Raw genomic sequence first — 13,806 nt, 5'->3', positions numbered from 1 at the left:
CCGCGTGACTGGAGATCCGTTCACCACTACGTCCGGTGAGCTACGTTTGTTTCCATAGCGAGTTGGGACGGTAAGGCGCCGATAAGTTCGCCGAACTTCAGGCACCGACTTACTGGAAAGAACCGCTTGTCTCAGCACTTGACGCGCAGCCGGGCGGCGCTGTGAGGGGCTCGGTGTGGAGCTAGCTGAGCGAACCGGAGCACACCATTAGCTCCCAGGCTACGAGCTAACACGAGCGTTTATTCCTTCAGTGTGAAGCCTCAGTGTCGCTACCAAGCAACAGTTTAAGTGCTGCTTGTGTTTATTATTGTTTCGTGGGGTTAGCAGGTTGCTACACGACTACAGGGAGGCTAACTGTAGATAACCATGAGCTAGGCTAACCCAGTGTGGTGTGATCCGGGATGGAGCCGCTTGTTAGCCGTCCTCCTGCATCAGCCGGCGGGATGAGGCCCTGTGATGTTATCGCTGCACCGTGACGTATCACAGTAACATGCTAACCTCGTGTGGTCCTACTCTGTACACACTACGTAAACAACCAGCGATCAGCAGGCTAATGGCATCTGTTTCGTTCATGTTTATCCAGCGGGATCAGTGTTAAGTTTGCAAACCAGTAGTTTAAATGTGCGTAGACACGTTTTCCCTCCGTATAGTATGAGATCCCATGATGTACTCTAGGACATATTGTGACAAGACTGACTCTTTATCTGTATGTGTTTGCAGGACCGTTGTACACTGAGCTGCAGGGACCCCCTGGCTCTTCACCAGGCAGAGGACCATCCGCAGCACACACTTTTTCTTTGTTTACATCCCTCTCACCAGAGGGAGGCTCCGCTCAAATAACAAACATCTGATAAAGAGGCCATCATTGCACCGCAGCAGCTGTAAAGACTTTATCTTCCTTTTCCTGGAAGTGAAATCAACCGAAGATCACGAATCCAGCTCATGGTGAAAATAATGAAATTCAGTCATTTTGCCCAAGAGGGCAACGCCAAGATGGAGACTTTTATATTAATTGATTCTGTGCTCAGCCCCAGGAGAAGCGCAGTCCCTTAGTTGTCTTGATGAAGCCTTTTTTCTGACAATAGATCAGGGCCACTCGCCCTGAGTGGAGGTGGACTGTTGTACCTCCTCTACCACCGGCTCTGCTCATTGATTGCAGCTAATTAATAGATATAATTTACCTCCTGACGTCAACATGGAGCTCTTCTTCAACCCCTTTGACAACCTGGTGTGTATCCTGCTGGGCATCTCCTTCACCGTGTGGTTCACCATGCTGCTGGTCTTCATCATCGTGCCTGCCATCTTAGGGGTGTCCTTTGGCATCCGGCGTCTGTACATGAAAACATTGTTAAAGATTTTTGAGGTAAGCGGTTCCCACGCTACTGAAGAAACTGCAGTTTGAATCATAAATGTTAACTTCTTAGTTGAAGCTGTGGAATGGAAAAACTAAACTTAAGTCTTACTTTACTCGCACAGTTCCCAGTCAAAATAAACCAACCTGTTTGCTCTTGCCAAACATTCTGCTGTTTAAACAAGCTATAGTTTGTAATACAGATAAAAAATCTGCTCTTAAAGCGCAGGTCCAACAACTTTACATAAAAAATTGTATAAGTTGTTATTGTCTTTAACTTATACAAACTTTGTATAAGTTGTTGTACCTGCGCTTTAAGAGCAGATTTTTATTTTGCAACTTGCTCTGGACTTGTCTTTTCTATGCTGTTTTATTTAAACATTGAATATCTGAAGATGGGTTGTGCGTCACAGACACACTTCAGAGAATGCGGTCAGTTGCAGGCTCTAGGCTTTTCTTCAACCTCCAACCACTGGCCATGAATTGCCTGATGTAGATTATCAGTACAGACCCAGAGCCATTATTCGTATCTTATGTGACTGAAGAAAACAACCACACAGACCATGTTGGTAATGGTTGTCGGGAACATATCTTCCGATGGCTTTAATGCATCAGCTGCTTTGTGTAATGTGGATAGTTCAAGATTTACCATTTGATGGTCTCTTCTCATATTGAACTCCAGTTTCTCTCCTCCTGCTCTCACTGGTGTAGTTTCACAAGCGAAGCCGACATCACTTTCCAACACGTACCTCTGAGAGCAGATCCTGAGCCAGAAATAAATGGATGAGTGGGAGATATGATGAGAGATTTTTGCTTCTCATGATTACACCAGGAAACATGAGGTTTAGACTGAAGGTTAAAGGACAGATTCAGTTCAGACTGTGTGGAGCTGAAGCATCTTCTACTTGCACATACAGTTTGTCTCACTGTGTGCAAAAGTCTCCATTTCAGGCTTGTTGCACAAAAAGTGAGTATTTTTCAACAACATGATTCACTGTCAAAGATCTGCTTCTCACACACTTCATATGGGAAAAATATTGTCTTTCACATCAAGTTCTGGAGCCACATGTTAGCATGACATACGCACTTAGTTTTATCTGTGCTCCTCCTTCTCACTCAAAGAATCATCGCTTTCATCATTCTAATACAATGACTCAGTAGGCATGGAAATGCTACCCATAAACACATATGTATTTGTGTACTTATACTGTTTGAGCCATGATAACTAATATAGATCAAGCATATAGCCATGGCTGCTATGGGATAAATGTCTGGACCAGAATCTATTTCTTTAAATATGTTTTCCATTAATTACCTAACCATTTCAGACATCAAACAGGTGTCAGATGATCCTGTGTCATAAAATTATTGTCCCTTTTTGTTTAATCGAAGCATGTAGAAAACATATATGGGATAACTCTGTAAGTTAATGTAGTGATTGTAGACTCATTCACCAGCAAGCACATGGAGAAATTACAGCGTCTTTATTAGACATTATAAAGTACATATTAATGGTGAATTCTGTGAACCTGTGCATGTTAACAAGTGCCAAACTATTAGTGAATTAGTAAAACGCAAGACCCAACTTTAGAATGGGGAAATATTCTGAGAACTAGAGTAAGAGTCATTAGGACATTAACACTTGTTTTGATAGAATAGTCATTAGGACATTAACACTTGTTTTGATAGAATAAACCTTATTTACAAAGTGGAGAATTAAAGGTAAAGGAGAATTGTTGTAGTACAGAGTATGTTATTATTGTAATTCATACTTAACAATTCAACAATTTGCTTACTTACTATCAATAAACGGTAATTAGCAGGCTTAGGGAAAAGCTTTTGTTTAACGGTTGTAACATTAAGTGCTTAAGTGTATTCAGGTTTATATGTTTTTTCGTTGTGATATCTGCAGCTGTGAGGTGCAGGCAGAACCACCTTATCCTTCAACATTCTTGGAATTCCTTCATAAGAGCCCCTGGCTTAATTCCAGTGTGCCTGACAAATAAAAACATGCTGGGAATAGTATCACTGTATTTGATTATAACTCCAAACATTCCAAGTGTTCTTGTAGTTTCCGTTGGCTGTGATTGATCAATACATAGAACATTGATTGAAGTAGCCTTATAGATATTCCATCATGTGGTATGAAGTGTAGTCTGATACCGCTGTGAACATCCAGCACCTCCCAGGCCATAATTTTCCAAACTCGCCTGCAGTTGGGAGAAGAACACTATGTCCTGTTCCATCCCCCATGGAGACATTACATGGTTGTTTTTGTCTCAGTGTGCAAAGTTCACACAGAGTGCCAGGCTTTTACTTTGAAAGGTATATATTTAACTCTGACTCTAGTTTGTGGCATCCAGACGAGATGCATTGCACTACAATAAAATGAAGAAGTGAGCATTGTTATGCAAGTTTCTTAGAGCAAGGCTGTGGTCACAGATAGGCCAGGGGTGTTACTGGCCCAGAATGATTCCAATGTGGAAGATCAGACATCACATTAGTGTGCTAATAGTGGCAGCTTGTTGCTAAACAAATGTTTGCCTGTTGTCTTTGCAACACTCCACCAGAAGATTTAACATGAGCACTACTTTTTGAGTTTTGTGTCCCTCACAGGTCCCTTATTCTTTTCTTTTGTTTTTTCTCCAGTGGGCCACACTCAGGATAGAGCGAGGAGCGAAAGAAAATAATCACCTCTTATACAAACCCTACTCAAACGGTAAGACTTGATCAGGTTTTTTTGCGTGTACATGCTCAGTAGTTGTATTCGTTTTAGAGGTGAGTATAACTAACATCCTGTTTCTCTGGCTCTCTTGCTCCAGCAATCATTGCAAAGGAGCCCACTTCTTTGGAGCAGGAGATCAAGGAGATCCGGCGGAGCGGCAGCAACAGAGACCTGGACTCTGCCTCTGAGTTTGAGATGTCAGACATCTTCTATTTTGCTCGGCGAGGAGTGGCGAGCATCATGGATGATGAGGTGACTAAGCGGTTCTCTGCTGAGGAGTTGGAGTCCTGGAATCTGCTGACCCGCAGTAACAACAACTTCCACTATATCAGCCTGAGACTGACCGTCCTATGGGGGCTGGGCCTGCTGATCCGCTACGGGTTCCTGCTGCCTCTTAGGTAATAGTTTTACCTCCAGCAAAGAGGTTGGGTGTGAGAAGAGAAACCCTGATCGCAGAAACCTTTTTGGAAAGACTGAACATACTGTCAAGTCTAGAAATTAAACTAGTTTGTCTTGCACGAGTGGCCACCAGTGTAACACAATTCAATATATCCGATTAGATTAATTTAAAGCGAGCGCTTGAAAACAACAGCTGATCATTTTGCTTTCTAAAAGCGATCAACTAGACTCAGTAGAGTATATACCTTAGCCAAGGACCAACAGTCCCCTTGAATTTAATCAAGCTGCAGCAAACTGCACACACTCATAGATATCAGTAAAAATCCCAGATGGTCTGCAGGCATTGTTGTTGACAAACTGGTGAAAGACAATCTCGCAAAGAAAGGATCGGCCCTTTGACCCAGAGCAGCCTTCAAATTTAATAGTTCCTTTCTTGGCCCATGTCCCATCCTTCTAAGTTTCATGGAAAGCTGATGAGTCGTTCTTGCGTTATCCTGCTGATAAAGAAACAATAGAACAAACAGACCGGGGGCAATGACATAACCTCCTTGGTAGAAGTAATGATGAATACAATTCTCTCAATGATCAAACATCAATATGGAGAATTATCAAAACTAAAGAATGCATGATATGAAAAACAACACATACAAAAACAAACATTCAGGGCTTTCAACACAAAACAAAACCTGTTTTATCAATCTACAGCCACTGGAAGTCAGAGAGGCGGGAGTAGGACAAATGTCGGAAGTCTGGTTACAACATTTTGGAGCAGCTGTACGCAAGATTATTCAATATGGGGATTAAACAAATTTTAACATTATCACCTGATAGAAAATCTCTGGACTGAGCCTGGGACTTTTTATTTGACAGCTTTTTCAGGAGTCCCTGCTGAAGTATAAAAATGTGCCAATGGTGCATGGTGGGTGACTCATGCGGGCTGTATAACATCATTAAGAACACAAAGTCAAACCAGTTATCAAACCAATATGTGTAAAGCTGCAGGCTTTCATTAGCTGAGAATTCAAAACATTCACGTCTGTGGAATATTTTTTTCCTAACTCACTGAACAAGGCTGTTGTTCATGTTTTGGAGCAATCATTCATAGAGACACAGCAAGGAGCACAGGCAAATAGGCCTCAGTCAGCTGGGTCAGTTTCAACCCATTGTGACGTCATAATGCTACTTAATGAAGCTATCATACAATCTAATTCTTACCTCCGCCAATGAGGTCATGTTTTCATCTGCGTTTTTTTGTTAGCAACATTACACACAAGACTACTAGCCATATTTGGGGTTATGGGCCAGGAAAGAACATGTGAATTGATGAGAGATGGTTTGTCTATAGATTAGTTTGCATATTTTCTGTCATAGAAATGAGCCCGACAAATTCATTTATGTAGGGTAGACCTTTGCTACTTGGTGTGTGTGAAAGAAACTTAGAATATGTGCTATGTTAATGCCAATGTCAGTTATGTAACCAAAATATTTATAACGTCTTACAATTTTACATCTGTATTCATAATGTAAAACGTCAGACATGATTATGGAGAGACTGCTCCACAACTCACAATGCAACATTAAATGTCTGCACACACAGTTAAAGGTGGGAGCTCCTCCACAGAGTCAGAGCTTAGAGGCTGAGAGACAGTGACTCAGTTCTAAGCCTAGTTGGCTCTTGTCCAGTTGCCAGTGGGGAGAGGAATAATCAGGCCACCGCTGCACAAACAGACCACATTTCTAGTCTCGCATCAATCCAATAGATTCTGTCATTCAACCACTCTTCCAGTCAAACAACATGCTCCCTCCCCGCCTGCATGAAACCTTCATCTCTAGTGTTTTTCTAATCTTCTCCCAATTTAATCAGCACCTTTTACAGCCTCTGAGTGATTTGCCCATACAGATTAAGGCAACCTGTTGGTCAGCTCAACGTCTGCCTAATAGGTCCGCCTGCAGGTTATATGCAGGTCTAATACCAGCGACAGTGGCGAGTAGAGGAGAGCCTGATGATTTAGAGAGTGGGACTGGATAACATCCCGCATGACCTTTACATGTAAACTGAGCAGTCACCCTTTAGCAGTGAAAGGTTGGAGAAGGTTTATGGCTGAGAGTCACCACCAGTTAAATTATTAGTTAATTATCAAAAGTGTGCATCTAAATAAGGAAATCCTCCTTTTTGTGTTTTTAATGAAGATTTCCCTGTAACCCCTCTTCTCTCTCATCACCAGGGTAACTCTTGCCTTCACTGGTGTAGGCCTCCTTGTGTTCCTCACCTGTGTTATCGGTCTGCTGCCGAATGGAAGGTACGGCTCATGAAAAGCATGTTTGTTTTTATTTAAAAAAAATACCTTTTCAGACCCCCTGAATGTAATCGTTTTTAGATCTGCTGTCTGGACAGAAAGTAAATCATGTCGTTTCTCTTCCAGGATGAAAAATCTTCTGAGTAAGAAAGTCCATTTGATGTGCTACAGAATATGTGTCAGAGCTCTGACGGCCATCATAACCTACCATGACAGGTAAACAACATTACTGCCTTTTAAGTATTTTACCAGAAAGTCTGCTGCTAGACTCCTTAAATATTTACTGCCAGTGAAATTGAATGACTGGTTGGATGAACGAGATGGTGGAGCACATGTGGGAGTGTTAGTTCAGTCAATCTATGAAAGACACTAAACAAATACATGCAACAGTCAAGTGTCTGACGCATGAGTCAAATTAATGATGTAAGCAAAATCCATAAAAGACACAGAGCAGCCAGACCGGTTTTGTGTATCTTAAGATAGGGACAGTTCCACTCTTGACATTAAACACGGGGCTGTTCATTGACTATTAACAACAAGTTGAGTCACGTTGACAACCAACGGGTGATAGAGTATATATCAGGCTAATGATACAAAACACTATTTCCGAAGTGCTGTCTTTGCTGCAGATATTTGTACAGCCAAAACTTGAGCCTGTGGATAAATATTGAAGCAAATATTTTAAATCTACACTGTCTTTGCCATTATAGAACTCATGCCTGACAGACAGCTATTGATTGTTGGTTAGGGTTGATCGGTTCCTGATTGCTTAAACCTTTTGCACCAGTTTGGTAAATTTTCACTGTAAAGTTCAGCAAGAAAGTTCTGCATTGTTTCCATGAAGATTCTCAACTTCTAGGTCAATTTCTTCTGTAGGTTTTGTTTTACATTCTACTCATTTAGTCATCACATTTAGACACACTTCTGGCTTGTGGGGAAACCTCCAGTAAAAAGTAATTTGGCAGTTTGTGGAAGTAGATAAAAATGAACCCAAAAACCTAAATGCATAAATAGAAATGAGCATGTTTGAAGTTCACCATTATAAGCATTTGGTTATGGCAATTTGTCTCTCTCCAAAAAATACATTAATAACCTGTTCTTCTCTTATCATGTATTGAAGTTTTGATTTAAAGTTGGAGTCAATTTGAACCCAGTGGGTTATAAAAAAAAAAGTTGCTCTATTGCTGCACATGTCGTCCACATGTCTCATCATGCTTCTTCCTCAAACCTGGTCTGCGGCAGACCCTCCTGATGTGACATGACTGAGTCTGAATGTGAGATTACATAATGTCAGATGATTTGTATTTTCAGAACAGAAACCACGGTTTGTTAGCAATTAGGACTCTGAGTGTGAGTATGAAAGGGAGGATGCCTGAGGCGCAGTTCAGACTGCTTGCATTCTCGGCTATTATGGACCTCTGAAGCACAAAGGGCTTGGAGCTGCTGCAGTCATCAAGAGATACAGAGATAGTGGACTGTGCACCAGTCTCCTCCTTTTACTCTGTTTAAGTTGGTTGTGCTCTGTTGGTTTTGGAAGTGAAAGGAACATTGTCACAGTAAAGGCAAACATGAAAGAGAAAGGGATGTTTTCTTATCAAGAGGATCGCACATTCAACAGGATGTGAGTTGAGAAGGCGGAAGTTGTTGCTATGCGTACGAACCCATAAACTGAAGTACATAACAGCTGGTGTTTTTAAAGGCAGTGCAGGCTTGACTGAAATTTATTTTATATTTTCAGTAATAAGGGGTAAAAAACACGTTGTTACAGTAATCATATTAAACCATTATCTTGGTCTGTGAATGTGTGATTGGTCTGTTGTAACATGTATTTCCCTCAACAGTCTGGGGCCAAAAATATACAAGGCACACTGGAAGTTTCTCTCTCTCCTCCTATTTAAGACTGTAACTCTATCTTTGGAATGTTCTGTCAGTACGTTCAGGTCCTGCCGGCTCTAGGGGTCAGACCTTTAACATAGGCACCATGGGTTGCTTTGTTTTTGACAGAAAGACTGGAGGCAGTAGATCAGTCTATGAAAACATGAATTGTAACCACATTTGTTTCGGGTCTTGATAATTAATCCTCAAAATAGATTCACAGTTAACGTCTCTCCACTTTTCCAGTGAGAATAAACCTAAAAATGGAGGCATCTGTGTCGCTAACCACACCTCGCCCATTGATGTCATCATCCTGGCCAGCGACGGCTGCTATGCTATGGTAACTATACATCTACGCAACTACAGAGGATGCACAGAACTTGGGCACTGGTCACTTCTTCCATGCTTGTCTATTGAGATGTCCTTTCCCTCCCAGATATAGAAGTGTCATTATTTGTGTGTTTGTTTGGTGTCAGGTCGGCCAAATTCACGGTGGCCTGATGGGAGTCATTCAGAGATCTATGGTCAAGGCCTGCCCACACATTTGGTTTGAACGCTCAGAAGTCAAAGACAGACATCTAGTGGCCAAAAGGTAACATTACAACCTTTTGTTTTTATCCTTTTTTAAACTTCCTTTATTTGACATTTTTCCCCAAGTTTCTTGGTATTCATTAAGATATTGCAAAGTATTTGAGTATTTTTAAATGGACCTACAATCATTCTTGTATTGCAGATTGAGTGACCACGTAGAGGATAAAACTAAACTGCCCATTCTGATTTTCCCAGAGGGTGAGTTTGTTCAGTGATCTGAAACTGATAGAAAGACTTTGTAATTTCACTCTAACCATCTCGGTTTCTTTAAAAGGATCATAAGCCTCAATTTATTTTGTAACAACCATACTTATTCCTTAGGTACCTGCATTAACAACACGTCAGTCATGATGTTTAAGAAGGGCAGTTTTGAGATTGGTGCCACAGTCTACCCCGTGGCCATCAAGGTGAGAGCTATGTCTTTTTCTTTTGAGATTCTCGAAAGGGCGATTGTAAAGTTCTGAGAGTCTTCTGCTGTGCACAAAATGAGCTGGACATGTTAATGCCTGAGCAGTAGCTGCCAACAGTACCCTTGTGAATCAGTTTTCTGTGTGATGCTGTGTTATTAACACCAGGACCTATGTTCTACTTTTGTGACCACTTGTTGGGTATTTGCTATTCCACCTCAGACCTCACACTTATGTAGAGAACTCAAACTTGTAAACATCAGATTTTGTGTCAAACTGATTAAGTATCATAACCAGCAGCCACTGATCCAATCCTTTATCTTGCAGTATGATCCCCGATTTGGAGATGCCTTCTGGAACAGCAGCAAGTTCGGCATGGTGAACTACCTGTTACGTATGATGAGCAGCTGGGCCATCGTCTGCAGCGTGTGGTACCTCCCACCCATGTCGAGAAAGGTGAGACCCATGTGTAATTCTACACTTCCCTACAGTTTTTTGTTCTCACATGACAAAGGAAATGATTTGCTTTCGTTTGCTGTGACAACAAGCAAAGCATGTACGCAAGCTTTTACACAATGATTTCAAAACCGACCGGTGTCTCAGTTTTTCCTCTTCTTTTCCTAAGAACTTCTTTTTCCTACTTGTTTCTCTGTAATTTATGAAGTCACACCACAGAGAATACACGCAAATTCATGGTTGACTGTGATTCTGTTAAATCTCTTGTAAGGCCACTTGTTTGTCTGTTTTACATTACTGTCAATCTTCACCAACAGGAGGGAGAGGATGCCGTACAGTTTGCCAATCGTGTAAAGGCAGCCATTGCAAGGCAAGGGGGTCTGGTCGACCTCCTGTGGTAAGAAAACACATTCAGCTCAATGGATCTACCACTTGCTCCTAGAGATACTGAACATATCGTGGGCATTCTAACAGAGCTCCTCCAAAATAGATAATCCGGACTGTAGTTCATGTCTTAAAGCAGCAATTGAGATAAATCATCATTCCTTCGAGACAACGAAGTTACTGTTCAGTAAAAAACTGCTCAGTTGGATGTTGTTTCATTTGTGCTTATTATAACCTCGGTCTTTATCCTTCATACGTTTTGCTGTGTATTTGCTTCTCAATCCTTTGTCACTAACTTCTCACTCTTCTGCAGGGATGGAGGACTGAAGCGCGGAAAGGTAAAAGAAACCTTTAAAGAAGAACAGCAGAAACTGTACAGTAAAATGCTGGTGGGGACTCAGGAAGACCGCAGTCGCTCCTGAAACCCATTGATGGAGGAGGAGGACTGGCTCAGAGACCCACGCACGCACCTATGACTGTGTGTAGGCAAGCAGTGGGGTTCACTCTCTACACTCCTGGAATGGAAACGTTCCCTCTCAGATGTCAACAGTGCTCCATTTGGCTTCCTCGGTCACTGCCTCAGCCTGGCATGTTCAGTTTGCACCGCGGCTACGGCTCTTTCTCAGTCTGCTGCCTTCTGTTGGAACAGCTTGACTGGGGCCTTGCTTGCGTTAGAAATAAAAAATGAGAATTGTCTTCCTCGGTGGCAGCCTTTTGAGGGAAAACCTTATTATTTTTATCATTGAGATCCTGTCTTTGTTTGATAGTTTTAACTTTTTAATTTCATTTCACCGTCCTGTTTGTACCACACGGTGTTAACATTACTGGTTTATATCTTGGAATTAGTTCCAAAATTTAAAACCTGTGACTGAGTTGGGGTTTTTGCGTGACCGGCTAAGGCCCACCGTTTGGGGGCACTTCTGCCAGATTTTGTTACATTTCAAATATTTTTATGGGCGTTTTTTCCAAGAGAGAAAAATTGTATTCTAAGCTTTATGTGTTTGCATTAAGGCCGGAATCGAACACACGTGGTTACTAATGGAGTTCTGTTGCAGACAAGCTCTTGTTGTGTCTGTTTTTGTGGTGTTTTTTTCCCCACAGAAAGTCGAAAGACGTCACATTATGAAGTAGAAATTGTTCACCCACTGTTACTGATGGAGGTTAATGGACTGAGGCACATGTTCCTGTTCCAGATAAAGGGATAATAGTCCATTAATAAAGAATTTATTTTAATGCTTTTAGCATTGTCAACATGGGAAAATTACCATCACAATTGGTCTCCTGAACAAAACAGTTACACGTTCCTACTAATACACTTCCTGGTATTGGCTTTCTGCCTGTGCAGAGAACATCTCGCCTAATTTATTTCAACTGAACTCTAAAATCTATTGTCTTAATCATCCCCGCCCCTCATCTGTGATCTTTCTCCTCCGCGGCCTCTTCAGGGAGGTTTGAAGGAAAGTCTGAGTGCAGCTGTGGTTCAGACTCCTATTAGGCTCAGGAACATGGCGGACGGCCTCTTGGGTTCCTTCTTGAGGTGTTCACCCCTCTAGTTTGCTGTTATCAGGGATTGTCATTTAGATGATGTCCAATCTGTTAATGGAAATAAATGTTCAAGAATGTGACTATACCTTTGCCTTTTATTAATTTCCTTTGTATGTGTTTCTCTTACTGTCGATCACATTTGTTGTCCTTTCAGTTTTAATAGTATTCTTACAGAAGTGTGATCTAGTTAAATATTTAAGTTTTCGCAAACTATACTAAATGTTATTTATCATTTCTATTATGTTATTTACAGTTTAGGGAAACCTTTTAGCCCACCTTGTCTTTTATTTTTTAAATTACACAAATTTTCAAAAATCGAATAGTTTTCATCTGATATTTTGTATTTTAATGTTTTACTCCAACCATCCTGCTTAAATTGGTTGCTTTTCTTTGTAGAGAAGCCGTGGCTCTTGTAACATTTTGTGTTTGATTTATTGTCCAGTGGGCAACACGTAACAACAAAACCGTCTGGCATGATGATTAAGAGCCTTTTTTGAAAACCATTTATTTAGCATTTTTTTCCCAAGCAAAGAAATGAGGCTCAGTAAGATTTCTGTCCACGGATGCCTGCTGCTGATTCTTTCGCAGCTTCTCCATCCAAACCCGGGGCATCTCCTGCCTGCGATAAATAGACTGTCGCAGTCTCCTTTCAGAGAGGTTTCCCCCAACCTTTAACTTTCTTTCCAGACCGGTGATGGACATGGCAGCATTGTTTTACATCTCTGTTGTGTTGGTTTTCAATGGATCTGTTGACGCTGGTGAATAAAGAGCTCAGTGCTTAGAGGAGGAGTCAGAGGAAGCAGCGAGAACAGCTCGAAAAGCTTGGCCGTGTAAAGCATGCCATGGTTGAACTGCTCATCAGCAGCACTATGGAGAGCAAAAGTTACTTCCCCACATGCAGCAGTCTTTGGCTTTAGCCCAGGCTGGAGCTCAGACACTGAGGTGGAACAGATCCATCTTACACCAAATAAGGGGGCCGCTACTGAATGAGCTACTTTAGCTGTGTTGTAAAACACTGTGGTTACTTTACTGAGTGTTGACTGGAAGCTGTAAGAGGAAGCAGGATTTTCTGGAGAAAATTACAAAACAGTACAGTCATGTAAACCAAAACAATGTTTTTTGTTTGCACTCGTCCAAACTGATGTGACCTTTTTCTGCTGTTGCAGGACTTTACACCATAGCAGGACATGGGGCTGCGCATTTTTATCTCCTAACAAGGAGGTGATATTTGTTTGTGAGCCAGATTACACACAAACTAATGGAAGGATTTCCACGAAATTGGACGGATGTGGTATGGGTCGGGGAGGAACCCATTTAATTTAAGTGCAGATCCAGATCTATGGAGTTTATATGGAATGTCATAAGGGTGTGGCAGGGCCTTGCTGGGGTTATGTCCTCTACTCGGTGCCTTTTTAATAGTTGAAATAAGACCTCAACCAACAACGTATAACCTTTTAGCAGGAATTGATCCAAGGGTGGTGCCAGGGGGTCGCTGCACCCAGCTGCAATCTGATTGGCCCCTGAAGTGCCCCTTTTATGTCATCTTTTCTTTTAATGAACTACGAAAAATACTATCAATAAATATGACAATTTCTTAAGACTTATGTTTTTTTTAAGTACACCAATGCTTGAACAGGGAACACTTTTCAAACTGTATTCAATTGTGGCTTTGCTTGAAGCTGTAGAGCTAACGGTTAACAAGGAATGACAAGTTTCAGCCTGTAGAATTTAGTGACATCTAATGGTGAAGTTGCATATTGCAACAGAATACCCCTC

The 13,806-nt window shown here is 41.5% G+C and overlaps 1 protein-coding gene across 1 annotated transcript; it reads left to right on the top strand.

Annotated features, from left to right (window-relative positions):
- The first annotated feature begins 1,195 nt into the window (after nucleotides 1-1,195).
- Nucleotides 1,196-12,115, top strand: LOC133948648 (glycerol-3-phosphate acyltransferase 4-like). Its single transcript, XM_062382553.1, has 12 exons — nucleotides 1,196-1,363; nucleotides 4,001-4,070; nucleotides 4,174-4,474; nucleotides 6,701-6,775; nucleotides 6,899-6,988; nucleotides 8,894-8,987; nucleotides 9,124-9,239; nucleotides 9,381-9,436; nucleotides 9,560-9,645; nucleotides 9,973-10,101; nucleotides 10,419-10,498; nucleotides 10,799-12,115. Exons 1-12 carry the CDS (start codon nucleotides 1,196-1,198, stop codon nucleotides 10,905-10,907), a joined length of 1,374 nt encoding a protein of 457 aa, XP_062238537.1. The 3' UTR covers nucleotides 10,908-12,115.
- The last annotated feature ends 1,691 nt before the right edge of the window (nucleotides 12,116-13,806 follow it).

This window comes from Platichthys flesus, chromosome 3, assembly GCF_949316205.1.
Source record: "Platichthys flesus chromosome 3, fPlaFle2.1, whole genome shotgun sequence".
NCBI classification, from domain to species: domain Eukaryota; kingdom Metazoa; phylum Chordata; class Actinopteri; order Pleuronectiformes; family Pleuronectidae; genus Platichthys; species Platichthys flesus.
Note: the sequence above shows the minus strand (reverse complement) of the source record. Positions and strands in the feature narration are given on the sequence as shown.

Excerpts from the sequence above, each read along its gene's own strand:
- LOC133948648 (XM_062382553.1), top strand. The coding sequence starts at position 1,196 with ATGGAGCTCTTCTTCAACCCCTTTGACAACCTGGTGTGTATCCTGCTG. Across the intron at positions 6,776-6,898 it reads GGTCTGCTGCCGAATGGAAG|GATGAAAAATCTTCTGAGTA; the intron begins GTACGGCTCATG and ends TTTCTCTTCCAG. Across the intron at positions 9,646-9,972 it reads TCTACCCCGTGGCCATCAAG|TATGATCCCCGATTTGGAGA; the intron begins GTGAGAGCTATG and ends TTTATCTTGCAG.